This window comes from Apus apus, chromosome 7, assembly GCF_020740795.1.
Source record: "Apus apus isolate bApuApu2 chromosome 7, bApuApu2.pri.cur, whole genome shotgun sequence".
Classification (NCBI taxonomy): Eukaryota; Metazoa; Chordata; class Aves; order Apodiformes; family Apodidae; genus Apus; species Apus apus.
Genome location: NC_067288.1, coordinates 5,564,020 through 5,582,891, shown reverse-complemented (window position 1 = coordinate 5,582,891; position 18,872 = coordinate 5,564,020). Strand labels below are relative to the sequence as shown.

The window sequence follows — 18,872 nt, the reverse complement described above, 5'->3', positions numbered from 1 at the left end:
CTGCTGTGAGGGTGCACGCCTCACTACCTCTTCAGCTGGAGTGAAACAATGGACTCACACAGGAAAAGGGGATGAAGGGAAGGGGTGTTTCTCCACAGCAAAGTAAATATGCTGTAAATGATGCAGAGCAGCCAAGGTTTGCTTTCTTCCTGAGAGCCACATGAATTACACCACCGCCAAGTGCTGTGAGTAGAAATCAATTGTTGCTTATTAAGAATTTGTTTTGTCTTTAGTTGAAGTTGTTGGGTTTTCCAACCTTCTACCTTTCCCCTGCCACACACACACAGGACACACAAATCCATGCTTAGGCCCTTGGATAAACTGTGGCAAGGAATGCCCATTGTTCCCCTTATTTTGCACTCTAAGGCCAGGGTCTTTTGGTATGACTGTTCTTCCCATTTGGCCCAAAGACTGGATCTTTCCTACCTTTGAAAGAAGGAGCTGGCATATCTGAACTTAGTTCTAGTTTCCGTTCCTGTATGGACTGTGTTACCCCATAATATGTGACATGCTTGGCCTCACACACCATGTACGACCCATTCTACTTTCCTGCACCCATCATCTTTCTGCTTTATTTAAAAAGACTCCGATCATCCCACTACCAATACATCCCTCTGCCAGAGGAGTGAACTCCTCCCTTGCACTCTGCACCTTTGTCAATCCCAACAGAGCAGTTTATAGTCCTCCTAGTGCACAGTTGCAGAAGAAAGACCTTCCTCTTTGCCTGCCAAAGCAGATTGTGAAGCTCAACCGAACAGAGTTTGAGTGTGGGTGTTTTTCTGTCTAGATACCTGTGGCTTTGTTCTGCTGAAGAGCCTTGCATAAACGAGCCACTGGCCAGCAGACCTGCATCTCTGGGAGTATCTGCACTGGACTGGGAATGCTTTGCTGAGAGAGGGAGGGAAAAGTGTATTGCTAAAGAATACATTTATTGCGAAGTTCGTGCCAGATTTGGCAGCAGAAGATGTAATGCAGGCTGAACTGCTGGCGTTTAGTCACTGGAGAAAGCCAAGGAGCTAGCAGGGCGCAGACCACCTTGTTCAACAGGCAGGGCTGTTGCCGTTAAATCTTTGTCTAGACAAGGCCACGGGTCTGGGTTGTGCTGCCGGGCCCCGCTCAGGCTGCGCCGCGGGTTCAAAATGACTGAGCAAACCACATCCCAACGCCCCGGCGCTGCGGGAAACTGGAATAACACTGGCAGGATGAAAACAGCGTGTGAAAAGCCCGGACCTCCCAGCGCGCCGCAGTAAATTCCTTTCCACCTTCGCTCCGCCGTCCAAGGCGCGGACGTGAAATCCCTCCCCCGGGCCGCGTTGCTGCGCAGCGCGGGGAGCAATTAGTTCTGATGGCATTAATTGGATCTCCTTACCAGGCACAAGTTTCACCGCCGAAGCAAACGTGCCGGGCTTGGGGCTGGGGGAGACGTGTCAGCCAGACCACCTGCCTCGCTTCCCCAGCCCGGCGCCCGCCCCTAACCGAGGCTGGCCGGGAAGCTGCGCGGAATTCCCTGGAGCGGCCGAGCTCGGGAAGGAAAATCGGCTCCCTCCGCGCAGCCGGGGAACAGGAGGCTGCGGTGTGTCACAGGGAGGCTGACCCCGATCCCCCAGGCACCGCCGGCCGGGGCATCCCGCGCATCCCGAGCATCCCGCGCATCCCGGCCCGTTTCCAGGCGGGAAGGGCGGGGCCGGGAAAGGGGACCGCGCAGCCCCGCCCGCCGCCAGGGGGCGCACGGCAAGGGTGGCGGCGCTCCGGCCGCCCGCTCGCCTCCATGGTGCGGCGCTGCCGGAAGCGCCCGTCGGCGGCCGCGCCGTGAGGGAGGGAGGGAGGGAGGGAGAGGCCGGCGGGGCCGGGCCGGGCCGGGCGGCCGGTGGCGGCGGGGGACGGCAGGTAGCAGGTAGCGGGGGCCTTCATGGAGCACTGCGGGGTCGGCGGGAGGGAGCGGGGAGGTGGCGGGCGGGGGCTCGCTCCGCCGCGGGGAGCCCAGCGGCCTCCGCTGCCCCGGGCGGTTGTGCTGCCTGTCCCGGCGCCACCGGCCGGACCCGGCCCTCTCGCCTCGGCTGGGGCTGCCGGGCCGGCTGCTTGGGCAGGAGCCGGTGCCTCGGGCCTCGCTCAGGAAAAGTCCCGTCCGGCTGAGAAAATGGTGACGCTGCCCTCCCTCCCTGTGGGGGGTGGGGGTGTGTGGGGGGGGGGTATACGCGGTGGCGGCAAAAAATTCGCTTTTCTGGAAAAAAAAAAAAGACACATACCGTGTTGGTGACTGTGGTGGTTTGGAGCGTGCTCTCTCTTTTCGCCGTGCTTGGTTGTCCGGGGCTGAACTTCTGCCTCGGGAGGTGCCGTCGAGGCGCGGGGTCCTTCCCCGGGGAGGCGGCTGCTGTTGGATCTCTCCGTGTTGGTGGCACCTGGTGGTGCCCGCTGGGTGGGGAAACCTCAGCCTCTGGGAGCTGACAGCTCTGACAGCAGGTTCGAAGCACGTGTGGTCCTTACAGAGGGAGGGTAGTTGTGTGCCTGGCAGTTTATTTTAGCGTTGGAAGAATCTCTGTGGGTTCCTGCCACACCTGGGAGTGCACCTCGGCAAACGCTTGTGCCTGCTGGGGTTTCAGTAGTCAGCGTGTCTTTGGAGTGCTGTGAAAAAGAGAAGAAACCAAGTGATAGTTTTGCAAAGCTGATGGGTCCCTGAAAAGTGTGGCTGGTGGTTCCACAGGCTGCTGTGGCTGCTTGCTTGGTGGAAGCTGCTCGTTTGGAGCTGGCTGTGATTACAGTGTCAGTCAAATAGATGACAGTTCCCTGAATTACTCTGGTATTGCAATATTTCTGAACTCTGGGCTTCCCCAAAGCCAGATCTGTAACCAGTGAATATGTCCATATGTATGTGGAGGAACACGAGGCACTCGGAGAGTTGGGATGCTTCCAGCTGTCTGTCCTGTGCAAAATTGGACTGATAATTACAATTGAGGTAGCAAACGAAGGAAAGCTGAAGAGAGCAGAGTATGCAGATAAGTGCTGGCAGCTGTGTCCAGGAGGAGGAGCAGTGCCATGGCACACAGGTGCAGAAGCTTTCCCTGGGGTGAGCAGGAGTGGAGCTCCTGGTGAGCAGCTGGTGAGCAAGCCCCTCCATCTAGGCTGCCTGAGTCCTTTTGAGCTAAAAGAGCTCACAGGAAAGTCCTTTTTGTCAATGTGTGTCACTGCTGCGTGGGGCTTCCCTCTCACCCCCTCTGTGTAGTGCTGGGAAGCTGCAGTTCAGACTTCTGTAGCTTGGCCCTTCATTTCTTAAAGGTAACACTGAAGGAATTGGCACTGAAGAGGTGCAGATCCATCCCTGACACTAGAGGACGGAGAAAAACAGCAAGTTGCATGTTCTTTAGGTACATTTCAGTCTTAGATTTTAGGTGGATCAAGACACAAGCTCAATTTAAAAAACAAAACAAGCAAACCCCACAATTTCAGACTTGTAGTGGTTGTTGTACATTCAGTGCATTCTGGAGGGTTAAGGTCTGTTGACATCAAACAGTCAAGAGCTGTAATGTCTTCTGTGTCCCGTCTTTAATGGCTCATAGGGTTCATTCCTCCCAGCAAGAAGCACATCTAGAGTTGTACCTCCCTGCTTGTTTCAGAAGAGTTTGCTAACAAAGGTGATTAAATGATGTGTGAGCAAGGATTTGTATGAAACCTATGAAGAAGACAGCATTCTCCTTCCCAGGGCTCTTGTTGACTTGTGAATGGGCATATTTACATTTCATAAAGATAATTAGATTGTAACATGTTTAAATTTAGAACACTTCGGGGAAAAGGGGGGCAATAATTTTAGCTAATTCTTAACTGAAGCTGAGAAAAGAAGCCAGGAAACAGTATCAGACCAACTCTTTCTCAGAAAGGTCCCTGGTGCTGCTGACCTTGGAGCTCCTGGGAGGGCTTGAACTGAACATGTGGGAGAGGGGCCAGAGCAGCAGTTTTGCTGGAGCTGAGAGACTCCCATGTTGTTGCCCTCCTGAAGCCTCAGCTCACAACTGGAAACAACCACCATAAAAACGATTCTCCAGTTGCAAAAAAAATACTTGGTGCTGGGCAATTTTTCCCCCTCACTTTTCTTGAAAACAATAGGTTTTGCTCTCTCCTTCTCTCATTACTGAAGATTGCTAATTCCCGTGTCCAGACCGTGTCCCTCCTGCAGCCTGTGATCACCAGCCTGATGACAGAGCATCTGCTCAGTCAGTGTTTTCTGAACTAGCCTCTGCAATCAGCGTGTTTGTTTCACCAGTTCTGTGTGTGAGGGAGCAGCACATAAATTTATGTCAGCCTCTTCCTGACGGAGGCTGTGGGAGGAAGGAAGAGTTGGCAGGCAGACGGAATATCTGTCAGATGGAGAGAAGGTAATCGGGTGGGAGAGCTTGCTGCTGGAGGAGGTTACCAGACTACAGCTTCACTGAAGTCCTCTGTGGCTTGGAGAATTGAGGAATGGCTGTTTTTAAGATGGCTCTTTGTGTCCTCAGGTGGTGGCTGCTGAATGGGCTTAATCTGAATTAAACCTCTGGCGCAGGTGTCTGTGTGACTGGGGGTGTTGGTGGGTCCTGGCTTTGGTGGATTCTCGGTTTGGCAGGTGAAGGACTAGCTGTGGATGCTGTACAGTCTTCATATGTGTGTCAGGGCTGGTGGTGATGCTGACACAGATGCCAATGCAGTCTTAGCTCCACAGCTAGAGAGCTGCTCGTTTGGTTTCCTTTACAAAATAAACAGTGGGGATTTTATTCTTGTCCTTAAGCTGGAGGAGAGGACGCTGGCAGGAGGAGGTTCTTCATGGCTGTTTCATGCTTTGCAGAAAATGCTCTGAAGGCAAACTGGAACTAAACCTGCCTGAAGAAGATCTTCCTTCACCCAGAGGCCTGTTTGTCATCAAGAGGGAACCTCTACAACAGCCCAACTCTGCAAGTGATGGGCTCGGAAAACAGCGCTTTGAAGAGCTGCACACTAGAGGAGCCGCCGTTCACGCTGCCGACGGGACACGCCATTTATCCGGCCGTGCTGCAGGATGGAAAACTTGCTTCAGTCTTCGTGTACAAGAGAGAGAACGAGGATAAGGTCAATAAAGCTGCCAAGGTACTGTAGAGAGCGTGCCTGGGACAGGCTTGTCAGAGCTGTCCCTCTTTTTTTTTATTCTTGGAGGAGTGGGAATCGGTTCATGAGGGTCAAACCTGTGGGGAGTGAGGGCAGGAGAAAAGGCTGAAGTTGTGTCTGGCTGCAAACAGCTGCTGTGGGTAGAGAAAGAGGGGTTTGGCAGCTGAGAAGCTCACGGTGTGAGCAGTGGTGGGAAGTGGTGGTTGGACAGCAACACTTTACATTACTTTGCAGAGTTCTGGTCTCTTCCTGCAGATCCAAGTCAGAGAGTCTTTCTTGGGTGGATCCTACCCAAAACGCTGTGTTTATTCTGTGTAGGACTTTGTATCTAGATGTGTTATAAAGGCTTCTGCAGAGAGTGAGTGAGTGTGCTGAGTGCTTGGTGAGGAGCAGGGGTGGGCTGTCTGAATTCCAGTGGGAAACATGGCTAAAAGTAAAAGGCCAAGCTCTGCAGCCCAAAGAGAGGCCTTGGGTGAGATTTAACAGATGTCTTTGTTTCTGGAAGCACCTGAAAACCTTGCGCCACCCTTGCCTTCTGCGCTTCCTCTCTTGTGCTGTGGAAGCAAATGGGATCCACCTGGTTACAGAACGTGTGAAGCCTTTGGAGATGGTCCTGGAGACACTCTCTTCTGCAGAAATCTGTGCAGGGATCTACGACGTGTTGCTGGCACTCATCTTCCTCCATGAGAGGGTAGGTAACCACCAGCAGCAGTCAACAGGCTTTGGTGGGAACCAGATAAAACGTGACAGGAGAGTGTTGTACCTGGGCTGGCCTGGATGACTGTCTCATTCCTGGTTCTTCACAAAAAGACAGACCCACAGCCCACAGATCTTTTAGGCTGAAACTGCTGAAATAATTGGGTGCTTTGTAAGAGGAAGGGTCATTGAAAATGCTGTGGATTTTTGGAGGTAAGGGAGCAGTTCTCAGTTAATTGACATCTGCTTGCAGCGCTTCTTACTTTAGGGAAATGGGATTGTTTGGCCTTAGCATTTATTTACAGCTGTTGCCCCATGTCAGAGATCAGTGTCACTGCTCCCTTGTTTTGTGTGTTTGTCCAGGGCTGCAGTTAAATCCCAGCTCAGACTGTAGCTTTTGGGCTTTGCGTTCATAGTTGGAGGTCTTCTCTGGATTTACAGCTGCCTTGCAAGGGCTGTGACAACTGGAGCTTTGTCTGCTTTGAAAGCCCGAGCCCTTCTGCCTGATACCTGCTGGTCACCTACAAAATCCCCAAGGACCTGTAGAGCTGTGTGCTTCTTGGCAGCTTTTCCTCAGCTCCTCGCAGCACCTAATTAGTGGTGATAAACATTTTACATCTTCATCTATCCCCAAGCCTGTTACCTTCTTTTTTTTTTTTTTTTTATGTTTTAGGGAAACCTAACACATAACAATGTCTGTTTATCATCCGTGTTTGTGAGCGAGGATGGACATTGGAAGCTGGGAGGAATGGAGACAGTTTGTAACTTCGATGAAGCCACCCCAGAGGTAAGAGCCATGAGTGCTCCTGGCCTGCTGAAACTGGCCACCTACGGATGTGAAGGTTCAAGTCCTTCCAGTTACTTGAATTGACTATGAAGTGTGTTGGGTCACTTCCAGCTCTGACCTCAATCTTTCCTCAAGGACACCGTAACTAGAAACTGCCATATCTACACAAACAAACTCCCCATTACCCAAAAAGCAGCTGCTTTTCTAAGGGAGACTGATGGCTGGAGGGTACATTAAGACTGGGGAGAGTGAGAGATCTTTGCTTCTCTGGGCTGATGTAAAAACAAACTGGAGAAAAGAGCCTTGAGTGTGAAGCAGGAGGATCCAGGTTGAAATTAATCAATAAGAAAAACAATTTAAATTACTCTTCAGCTTTTGCTGCTGGCATCTTCATTGCTTATTACTGGTCTTGGCAGAAACATTCCTGGTTTCATGTCTGCTGCATGCTGTGCAGAGTCATTGCTGCAGCCTGGCAGTGTCTCATAAATGCCTACTGCCTTTTCTCCCAGAGGATCCACAAATCCTTCACAAACTGTATGGAGTGTCCCTGGCATGTATCACCTTTCAGAAGGGATCAGGCAAACACACAACTGGTGTGCATGGTGGTGCACAACAATGCAAAGAGCACAGCAGTAGAGCCTGACTGCTAAAGCTCATGAAATCCTTTCTCTGTCCAGATGGATCATGTGGGGTGATAGGACTGAGGAATAAAGGGATGAGTTGTCTGTGATGCCCTGAAGTTGCTTTCTGTCAGCTTGGTGCTTCACACCTGGTTCATTTGTGCTTCCCCTCTGGACAGAGCAAAGTGTGGCCTGCCCTGGGTGCCAGCTGAAGGGGCCGGGACAGACCTCCTGCCCCAACCTCAGCCCTGTCCCCCAGGGAGGCCTTGCTTCTGCTGCTCAATAAGCAATTGAGGCAGCTCATGTCTCCTTTCTTGTCCTTCCAGTTCCTCTGCCATGTCAAGTCAGTACGAGACCAGTCGTGCATCCCTTGTGAGGAGACGGTGAGTAACGTCACTTGCTGGAGGACCTTCTTGCTGGCAGCAAATAAAAGTGCAGTGTTGGGGAAATAGCTTTCATTTGCATGTTTTATTTCCTTATGCCTGAGTGGGAAGAAGTGACTGTTGGACAGTACTTGAGGTTTACTCTCTTCCTTTCCATCCCCTTTCTTTCATATCCCTTGTTTGGGTACCATGTCCCAACAGGGAAGTGCACAGGGAAGCAAAGTTCTGAACGAGGAGTGGTGGGACAGCAGGTTACCATTGTATTTTTCATACATTTTGCGTTGCAGCTTTAATGCTTCTGACTGACCAAAGCTTTGCAAAAATTCCACAGTAGTTGCTGAGGTTGCCCAGATCACCGTGGTCACACGGTTGTGTGGCTCTCTCAGCCTGTTTTTCCCACTTGTTAGTCATCTATCTCTTAAGCACCCTGTGCGTTGCTTATCTTCAAGGAGCACTGGCTCTGTCTGTTAACACCTGTTGCTCTAGAAGTACTGAAAGCTGTTGACTTGCAACTGCTGCTTGCATTCCTGGGGGAACTGCTCGTCATGAGGTAGTTGCTCCTGTGAGTTATAAATTCCCTGGTGGAGGTTTTTTAGCATCATATTCTTCTTGTCTAATACTTTGTGGAGCTTTGGTGCTATAAAAAGAATTGAGAGTGTATGTGGCAGCAGGGTTGGGAATAGACATTCATGGAAACTACCAGGTATTTCACAAGCTCATGATTTGCTGATCTTTTTGGTTTTTTGGGCTTTTTTCAGTCTGCAGATTTTAAAATTCTGCCCAACAGCTACGGGCACGCCAGGGATGCCTACGCCTTTGGAACAATGGTTGAAAATCTCCTGACGGTCCTAAATGACCAGGGTGAGGAACGACATGTGTTTTGCTACTGAACAGTCTTTGTAGCTTATTCCTTGCATAGGTTGAGCCATTTCCTTTTTGTTGCAGCTGACAGATGTGCTACAGTTTCAGTGGCCATTGTTGCTCTTCATGTTTGCTTAAATGCAGACTTCAGCTTCTCCTGTATCCCCCTCTTCCTGCATTCAGAACGTGGTCAGACGTGGCTGGAGGCCACCAGCCTGTGTAACAGGAGCAGCCCCACAGCTGCCCTGCAGCACTCAGATTCACTTGGTCTCTGCCCCACCAGCTGCTTCATCAAGGGTTATGGATGGGTTATGGATTTTGTGTACCACCATGGAGCAAGGACTGCTGCCTTCTAGCAGAGAGAGAGCAGGAGGCTTCTTGGAGCACTGCAGCACTCCTTGGTGTCTCAAGAAACCTAGGAAAAGAAATGGAAATGTTATTTTTCCTTCCTTTAGGGACATATATGAGCAGTTCTTTTACTGAAGAATAAAAATCTTCTAAAAATAAGGTTTTGGGAGGGTGGAGGACTCTTGAACATGGCTTGTTTAGTGTTGAGAGAGAAATCTAACTGTAGGTGCTCTGGCTTTCAGTTTCAGCAGATATTCTCTCCAGCTTTCAGCAAACCTTGCACTGTACACTGCTGAATCCAGATCCAAAGTGTCGGCCGCCTCTGTCGAGCTTATTGTGTCACGAGTTCTTCAGGTAAGGAGAGGAATATCTTGCCCCTCTTCATATGTTTTGATACTGCTTATTTCTATGTTACAAATGTATTAATTTTGGAAAAGTGTGTTACTTCTTGCGTGAGAAGTGCAGACTTAATCCCTGCCTCTTACAGGGATCTCTGAGAAAGAGACTTGTTAAATTGAAGTGAAAGCATTATCAGCCTCCCAGATGAGGTGCTGTGTTTGCAGTGGTGACAGAAATGTGTCCCTTAGTCACGTGCAGTCAGACAAGCTCATGGAAGGTGATGGGAATTGCTCTAGAAAATAAAATGATTAGCCATGCTGCTGGAGCAAAGCAGGCTCAGAGATCATCCCCACAGGGCTGTGTCTGCTGTCACCTGAGTGCTTCTTTGGGTGGTGGCTTTACCATAGGGTGGCACTTCCTTCTGCTTATTGCCCCAGAAAGGGGTCAGAGGTGGTTGATGCCACATTGCCCAGGTCTCCCTGTGAATGGCTCACTTCAAAGTGCAGCACTGTGCAGGCATCAGGTCACTGGTCACACCCCCATGCTGGCGTTCTTGGTCCACCAGCATTTGACCTGTATCCTTCTGTCCAGTCCTCTCTGCTAAATGAAGGATGGGGCTTTGCAGTCTCTTAGCTGTGGGTGGTTTAAGCATCAACAAGGATCCCATTTGACAGCCTGAATTTTTGTGCTTAGGAATGATTTTCTGGAAGTTGTGAACTTTCTGAAGACCTTAACACTGAAGTCTGAGGAGGAAAAAACTGAATTTTTCAAGTAAGTGAAGGAACTATGATCTGGAAGTTTCCTATTTCAGAAATACTTCTGCCATATGGAATTGAGGGATGACCTGTGAAGGCTGGTGGCCAGACAGGTAGTTCCTCAGGTGGCAGATCATTCCAGTGGCAGAGCACTCTTTGCTCTGTAATATTTCAGGTACTCCAGCCAAAGTAATGATCTTATCAAAGAGGAAACACTTCACTCCTTCCTTTCCCAGTCTCTTGTGAATGGTTTGGTGTTTGGGAGGAGCTGTGTCTGCTGGGCTCTTCATCATTTTGATACTTGCTGCCCTCTGGTGTGACCACAGTCGTACGGACAGCCCTGTTCTCACCTGCTGCAGAGCAGTTGCTGCCACTGGAGAATCAGTCAGAAACCCATATTGTAGTGACAGGCATCACTTCAGGGGTGCTTTTCTGAATCCCAGCTTGCTGGCAGCTGGGTTGAACTCCTGCAGGGCCAGGAAAAGCAGGTTTCCCAGAAGTACAGGGATATGAAAAGGAAGGAGTTTTTCCATTGTCCGTGTTCTAATTGAGCTAATGCACTTTGTGGGGCATAATGCTGATGTCATTAGCAGAGGTTAATTATTCAGGTTCTCTTCCACCCACTTTAGCAGCACTGTCCTATCTCCCACTGCACCACAGCTAAGCAGGAATTACCCTGCTGGTTTGCACAGAGGCTTTCTGCTTACCCAGCTTCCAAAGAGTCTAAAATACCAGAGAACATCTTGTAATGTGCTGGAAAAAAAGAATCCCTACCTCTCTAAGGGAAGCTTCCATGCAGTTATGGCAGTATTTGGGCCTGAAAATGGGAGAAGCTGAATTTTTCTTTCTTCTTCCATATAAAGGAATCTGGGTGTTCTCACAGAGAGATTTTTTTGGCCTGTTTTATACTTCTGTGGTCACCATCAGTTGTAACACAAGCTTGATTTCACTAGTTTGAGACTAAGTAGAGCAAAGAAGAGGAGAAATGGGATCTTGGCAGGAGCATTCAACATTGTTCCCACTATCTCTGTAACAGCAGTGTTTACAGACAGAGATAAAGATGCAGTGTTGCCCCCTTGTCAGGCAGAGGGGCTTTCACAGCTTGTGTGCATTTGATCCTGGTCACCTCCAGGCCTGGAGAAAAGCAGTAACTGTTACTGATACTTTAAAACTGAAATTTCTACAAAGAAGAGCAGTTGCATAGAATCAAACTCAATGACTTTGATTAAAAAAAAAACAACAATAAAAAACCCAAACAACCCGATCTATTGGCCACCACTAAAATGCATTAGATGGAAGTGGTTTCAAAATGTAATTTCTTGTTTTGTAAAGGAAACTTCCCTCACGTGTTGGGTGGAACAGCTTTTTCTCAAGCAATAGGAAAATTCTTGCAGTGCACCAGGTTGTGAGGTGAGAGGCCAGCTCTCCTCTGCAGTTTAAGGCTGTAGCACTTCATGGGAGATACCAGCTCTGTGACAGTTCGATGCCACAGCAGTGGGCAGCTTTTCTCAGAGAGAGAAGCCTTCATGAGCCAGGTGCAGCAGTGCTTCTGGGCGTGCTGACAGGCTGTGATCTGGGTGTGGGGTTTTACAGGATGTGTCTCTGGCTCCTGCTTTGTGTTCCCTTTGCCTGAAAGCCTCAGGCAGGAGCAGAGCCTTGTCCTCCTAGGTTAGTGTATGCACAGACTGAGAGGCTGTGATGGGACTTTGTCAGACCCTAAAAACGGGGAAAGTGATATTAAGGGAAACAGTCATAAATGCATGGCAGGCTGCCTTGATACTAACTGTTCTCTCCTGGAATTGCAGATTCCTGCTGGACAGGGTGGCTGGCTTGTCAGAGGAGCTGATAGCGTCCCGACTGGTGCCTCTTCTACTCAATCAGCTCGTGTTTGCAGAACCTGTAGCTGTCAAGAGTTTTCTTCCTCATCTGCTGGGTCCAAAGAAAGGTGACCTTTAAATACTTTCTTTGCAATTATTACTGACAAGTTTGGAATGAATTCAGAATAGTCATTCTGTTGAATCAAGGGAATAGTGGTGTTTATTTAACAAGAACTAACATACAGAACTGGAAGGGGCAGTTCTGTGCTTCCCTGTTTGCAGTACTTTACACTACTGTGTTGTTGCTGGGAGGAGAATTAGGAATTTCCTGGGCTCTTTCCCTGGTTTACATGTCACTCCACCCGTCCACCCCAGACTTCCCCACTGCATATCCTTTTTCTCACTTTTCCCCTACCCTGCCTGCCCTTTTTTCTTCTGCTACTGCCCTCATTCTGTAAGACGACTCAGTCTCTCCTTTCCTCTGTAAGGGGTGTTCAGCATGTCCTGCTGGATCCCAGCTATCTTTGTCCCTGCTCTTTGCCTCCCCTCTCTTACAGCTTTTCCTAAAAAGCTACTCGTGTTTCAGCCAAGCAATACCTGTCTTGTGACTGATCTTCCATACTCGGAGCCACTACCAGCCAGGGACGCTGGCACTGCTGCCTCTCCTTCCTCCCACCTCTGACATCCCAAGCAAGCTGTCTTGGCAGTTGACAAAAGAATCAGACCTGTCAGTGGGGTGTCAGTGTAGATCTCAGCTGTGATGGTTTCTCAGCAAGTAGCTTCTGGGTGAGCTGTCTCTTGTCATTGAAGCAGCCTTTTCCCATCTTCACCTCTCTTTCCTAGAGCAAACTGGAGAAAGCCAGAACAGCTGCCTCCTGTCTCCAGCCTTGTTCCAGACACATGTCATTCCTGTGCTGCTGAAGCTATTTGAGGTTCACGAGGAGCACGTTCGAATGGTGTTGCTGTCTCACATTCATGCCTACGCAGAACTCTTCACGCGGGAGGAGTTGAAAAACATCATATTGCCACAGGTAAAGGACAGCAAAACAATACGTGGCATATCTGAGGATATGGAATTTCCACTGCTCGGGTTGGTTCTTAACTTAAAAATTAGGATCTTCTAGTGCTCAGGAGGTCTGCACCCTCCTTTCTAGGCAAATCCTAGCCCTTATACCCCATGCTGATCTGGAGTGCTGGAGTTGTTAAACCCAGTGCTCTGTCACCTGCACAGCTTGTGCTGGTACCTGTTGGCCTTGGCTGGCAGCTGCACAAGAGACTGTTCCTGTTTCACACCACAGCTGTCAAGAATGGGGGAGTGATCTGAGCTCAGGGTGCCTTGGCGTGAGGATCAGCTGTCCCCTTTACCTTGTAACACAAAGCAGAAGGCAGATTTTATACTACAGAATAATGTCCGGTATCTACTGAGAGCTGTGAGAGATCATACAAATTGAATTTGCTGCAGATACAGAATTTAACGGGGAAATATGTTCAAAATAAGAATTTTCTGTTCTTGATCATGTTGTCATGTTCTTGGTGTAGGTATTGCTGGGCCTCCGAGATACCAGTGACGCCATTGTTGCCATAACACTGCACAGCTTGGCGGTTCTCGTCTCCCTGCTGGGACCTGAAGTAGTTGTAGGTGGAGAAAGAACAAAGATTTTCAAAAGCTCTGCACCAAGTTTCATGAAGACTGCTGATCTCTCCCCAGAAGGTAAACAATACAGTCAGAGTGCTCTTGGGATTCTTGCCCATTCTGTCCAAGCAACATAGGCAGAGCTTCTCGGATGATTAATCTGTTGCTGTTGACAGATTAATTGAGAAAAGGCCAATTTGCAGATAAACCACAATTCTAAATTAGGTGCTGTTTGCCAATACACAATTAGAAGAGTTAAAGGTATTTTAAATGTAGGAAATTTAAATCTCTTCTTCATTTAAGAATCTCTGTAAGTGAAGGACATTAAGTGTGTGTGTTCATCTTTGGTGGAAGACTATACTGCCCTTCTAAAGGACTTATGTGCTTATCCATATAGTTGTTTAATATTCCCTCTGTCCTTCCTGTTTTTAAAAATAGTAAATCTCATCCTCTTCCCCCAATTTCTGTTCATAGATTGGAAAAGGAATACGAACTTCCCTATTTTCTCAGCTCTCTGGAGGCTTTTCAGCTAATCCCAATGAAGACAGTAGTCCCTGCGCCTGCTAGATAACTTGGAACCAAGTGTGCTAAGAGAGCTTTTCTGGATATTCAGACTAAAAATGCTTGTAACTGGAGGAGGGAAGAATCAGCATTTGTTCTGCTTTAGACATATAGATACCAAATGAAATGCATGTCAGAGATCAATTTTAAGTATGTTTTCCTTCCTGTTTGTGTGTATTGACAGCTACCACCTGTTATTAAAATCTGTGGATGGCACGTTGCATTATTTTTCTTTACATTATTTTAGTAGGCTACAGAAAATAAACCCCTTTGGTTTGCATGCTAAAACCAGGTTTATTATTCAGAATGTATTTAAAACCAGACCTGATGTAACTATTGACAAACAATCATCCTTGTCCTCAACAGTGGGTGACAACTTGCAAAAAATAGTACTAGAGGCTGAATACATGAGGCTTAATAAGCTGTTTGCTTAAGCCCGTAAAAGGATGTACCTTTTCTCAACTGCACTTTGGGGAGGGGATGGGTTCTGTGTTAATTGCAGCCCTTTCCAATGGCACAGGCGACATGTAGTCCCTTGTTGAGGCAGAGGAGCTGGCTGGGAACAGTTGCTGAGCCACTTGGAAGCAGATGCAGCACTGGTCCAAGCTGTTCTGGGATGGTGGCAACAGGGCTTCACACACCAGAAGCTGGGGCTGGTGAATCACTGCCACAACTCCCAGAAATTAACTAGAATTAGGTGCATGCCAAGCTGTCATCACTGGCCCAGTGAAACAAATCTGCCTTGTGCAGCTTCAAAGTGTGGCTGTAACTGCTGCATCCCCACCTCACCTTGGGTGTGGTACGAGGGAGGCTGTCACCCAGCCTCTGGGCTAGAGCCTCTTGTTCCTGTAATCTGCTTTGCTCCTGTTCTAGTGTAAAAGAGGGTTGGTGTAGTCACATGAGCTTGCTTATGCTTTGAATTTTGTGACCATCGGTGCTGTGCTTTTGTAGGAGAGGCAGACAACCAGGAATTTGTGATGCTGTGCAGTACAGAAGCTAGTTTGGATCCAGCCAGGTGGCAGACAGCTTTTTTTTGTTTGTTTTTTTTTTTTTGAGCATCTGTTCTGATCATAAAAAATTTGTTCATTATGTATTTCTTGAAAGAACATATCAGCAAAACCTGACTGTTTTAGAGTTGCTTAAACTTTGTATTGGCAAAAGCTGCAGATGGCAGGAACAGAGAAGTATTGTGTTAAACTGAGGTGTAGCTACTGGATTGCTGTGCAGTCTCCATTCAGTTTTGCTTGTCAGTGCTGTAAGTAAGGATGTTTCAAGGCTTGAGTCAACTAAGACTGACACCACACCTTCTGGACTCTGTGTCCTTTCTTTTCTTTTACCACTGCAGACTCCCCCAGTCATGTCGTAAGCAATCAGAGAAATCAAACCTCTCGGCCCTTGAAGAACAGCTCTAGTGTGTTCCCCAGCTCTGGAAACACACCTGTCAAGAAGCTTTCTGTGCGACAAGACAATCCACTGGCTTTAAAGACAGGTAAAACTTTGCCCTTGCTCTTCGTGTTTAGAAATCAAGTGTCCTACAAAGGATATCTTCCTTGAAATGATGTCACTTTTCCCTATATGCTTCTCTGAAGGATACAGTGAACCAAGGAAGGTAACAGTGAAAGAATGAGTGTGACTCTTGACTTCCTATGGAATAGTTATCAGGGAATCTGATAGACACAGACTGCTGGCTGGCCACCCTTGAACTTCTGCTTCTTCAGGGCAGGTTCTCTGCTGTACTTCTCCACTCCTCCCAGTGCTTGGTAGATAGTGTATTTATAGGTCAGATCATTCTGTCACCAAAGAAGCTGACTCAGTTTATTTTCATGGCCTTTTCTCAGTCACCTAATGCACATCAGCTGTCAGCTGACGTTGCCCCAGGGCTTTGAGATTAGTATCCCTCCGTTGAAAGCAGGAGGGTGGCCATGCTCTCTCACAGAAGAGCTTAGCACTGAACCACCTTTCAAGTCAGCATTACTGGCTCATTTCCATGCCAGGTGCTACCGGTGGTGTCAAGTTTTAGGCACAAGTCTGTCTCTGCATTTGCTCTCTTGAAATGAGTATGTAACACCTTTGTCTTCCACAGGTAAGCAAGATACTCAGTCCCCCCTAAACAGAATTCCTGGAAGCGTTACTACATTGAGGAGCAGCGGGAGCTCTTTGACTACCTCTGAAAAGCCAGCAGAGGAGTGGCCAGACTGGAGTGAGCCAGAGGAGACTGACACTGAGAAAACTGTGAACATTCAAATTCAGCCCCAAGAGCCACAGGGCAGTGTGGGACCTTATTTTCCTGAACATGATGTGGATGAGAAGCCTTGGGATGACTTTGAGCCCAGCAGCCCCAGTCCTGAACTGTCCTCAGGAAACTGTCTCACTGTGACACAAACTGATGCAGTTGAAATGCCAAGGCCTCTGCCAGGTACCCATCAACTGAGCAAAGAATTCAAAAGCCTCAGACTGAGTCCCCCCACAAAATCCTGCCCCAGGAACAGCTGGAGCAGTGATAAGTGGGACCACCAGGAACAACTGGGAGAAACTGTGCTGCCAAAAACAACCTTTCAGGAAAGGTTGAAGTCTTCATCAGAGTCTGGCCTAGGAGAAGAATTCACGATCAAAGTGAAGCGGAAACCTGTGCAAGACCCTGAGCTGGACTGGTTTGCTGACATGATCCCAGACATTAAACCCTCTTCAGCTATCTTGGTTTTACCTGAAAAGAGGACAGAAGCAGTTCCCAGTAACTCCAGTGCAGTATCCAGCAGAGATGGTGCCTCCCAGAATGTGCTGTTTTCATCCAAATTTGCAGCAGCTGATGTTATTGAGGTAAGAGGCTGTAGCAGTGGGGTTTAAGTGACTGCACACTTGAGAGGGTCCTAAAGCATGTACACAGCACCACACACTGTTGTAGCCCCAGCTGCTCCTTAGTCAGATGTTGGAAAACCTGAGATGGGATCAGCACCACAGGACTTGAACAGTAGAGTCTTTACCTGGGAATGCAAGGAGCTGAGCTCTGAATGATGGTTCTTATCAGGTACCAGGGAACTCAGTGGGCTGTTACTGCAGCAGCAAGAGAGCTGTGTAGAGAAACAGTGAGGGAGGGAATGGACTTGTACGCTTCTAAAAGCACTGACTATGGAGTTTTAACTCCTGCTTTTGATTTGTGTTGCCGTGTCCTGGATGCAAGGACCTACACATTAGGGAGAGTCTTGGTTTGTCAGAGAGATAAAACAAGGCTGGATCATTTCAGAACAGGCATGGGCCCAAGCATAAACAGAAGGGGGCTTTCAAGCACAGAGCATGCTCAGGACTTAATGTTGCTCCTGGCTCTTCTAGGAAAACCTAATAGCATTGTAAACGAAGGACCAGGAAACCAAAACCTCTTGATCAGAGAGTAAAGCTTTTTGGGTGCCTTGTTTTCATGAAGGAATAGCTGAGGCATTTCTCCATTTCAGATGACCAGGGGGTTTATAACATTTGTCTTTTTAAGTAAGCAAGTCAGTCCCTCTAGCCCCATCACAAAGACTCCAGAGGCTGCTCTGTTTCCTAGGAGGGGAGGTAGCACTCCCACCACTGCCACCTGAACACCTAACTCCGTTGGGGAATAGGTGTTGATTTCAAGTTGTTTTGTTCATTCAGCCTCAAGAGAGCTACCAGAGGGATAGGAGGTAGCATGGGGAGAGGAGCCTTGAATGTAAACTGAAGTTGTTTACAACATTTGCAATGGCACACTTGATTTTTAAGCACTGCCATGATATCAACCCCATTTTGGGGGGAGTCAGGCACTGTAGTGCAGTCAGTGCTCTGGAGTAGTGGAAGAACTGTGTCAGTGGAATGGTGAGATCAGTCATAGTGTTAGAACATAGCAGGACAATAGCTGTTTCCTAGGGGAAAATAAATAATGTATTTTATAGTATCCTGTTCTTAGTGGAAAGTGGTTTTGGTACAAACAGTTCTTGCTTTAATTTTAGGAAGAAAATAAAATACAATAATGCCCGTGTTAGTTCGCTCTATGTATTTAAGGTGTTTACTTTTGTAATTACAAGTTCTTTAAGAGAGAAAGCTGCCAATAGTGACATTTCTTTTGTGGGCTTCTGGGGGGCTTTCAGCATTCTGGATGTTTTGCTCTGTCTGCCATTGCAAGCTGCACAGGCTCCTGCCTGGCTCCTGTGGCTGTGCTGAGGACACAAGTATCGTACATGTACCTTAATATTGGTAATTTTACATGATTCTAGGCTGAAGCTGCAGGCTGGGGTGAAGAAGAGGAGTTGAACTGGGAAGATGATACTAACTGGTAATGGGGACTGAAAGAGACAAAGGCAATTTATGGTGTGCTGGATTCCATAAGAGAAGTTGCTGCTTCCCCAATACAATGGATAAGTACCTCAGTGCTGCTTTTGCCAGGAGGCATGTGCTGCAGCAGCCAGCAAGATCCCATGGGGCCTGATCTCTTGCAGTGGATACTCCTTTCCAGTCTGTGCCAAAAACCTGCAGGGGTGAGGTCTGCACCCAAGCAATACACCCAGCTGTGGTGTGTGCCACTGCTCCCAGGAAGAGGAACAGTGTGATGGGTGCGTTGGTGCTGATGTGCTCCTGGAGGCCAAGAGTGGTATAAAGCAATTGTTCCAGAACTCAGCCCTGCTCTGAAAAACTGATGACAATAAACAAGTCACATTAAGTTACTTGGTTAATGTGCCTATTTTTTTTTCTTTTTTTTCAGAAATGTAAAGCCTTTAGAAATGGCTCCTTTTAACTTTTTAGCTAAGAGATGATTTTAAGCTTAATGTACGGTTTACTCAACTTATTTATTTCTGTTTATATAGTTCTGTCAGTGGATGGCACAAGAGGTGCTACGAACTGTGCAGTGAAGGACCAGTGAACAGAAACTGCTTAAGCACTGCATTCTTTCTACTCTTACCTGTGACCAATAAAGATTATTTTTAAAAGATGACCCTAGCATGGAGTGAAGCCA

The 18,872-nt window shown here is 48.1% G+C and overlaps 1 protein-coding gene across 1 annotated transcript; it reads left to right on the top strand.

Moving 5' to 3' along the window:
• The first annotated feature begins 1,836 nt into the window (after positions 1–1,836).
• On the top strand, positions 1,837–18,848 carry SCYL3 (SCY1 like pseudokinase 3). Its single transcript, XM_051624918.1, has 14 exons — positions 1,837–1,894; positions 4,814–5,091; positions 5,615–5,800; positions 6,479–6,592; positions 7,539–7,595; positions 8,354–8,456; positions 9,047–9,158; positions 9,837–9,914; positions 11,704–11,843; positions 12,559–12,746; positions 13,255–13,426; positions 15,255–15,398; positions 15,993–16,726; positions 18,136–18,848. The coding sequence occupies exons 2-14, from the start codon at positions 4,927–4,929 to the stop codon at positions 18,196–18,198; spliced, it is 2,256 nt and encodes a 751-aa protein (XP_051480878.1). The 5' UTR covers positions 1,837–1,894; positions 4,814–4,926; the 3' UTR covers positions 18,199–18,848.
• Positions 18,849–18,872: the final 24 nt, after the last annotated feature.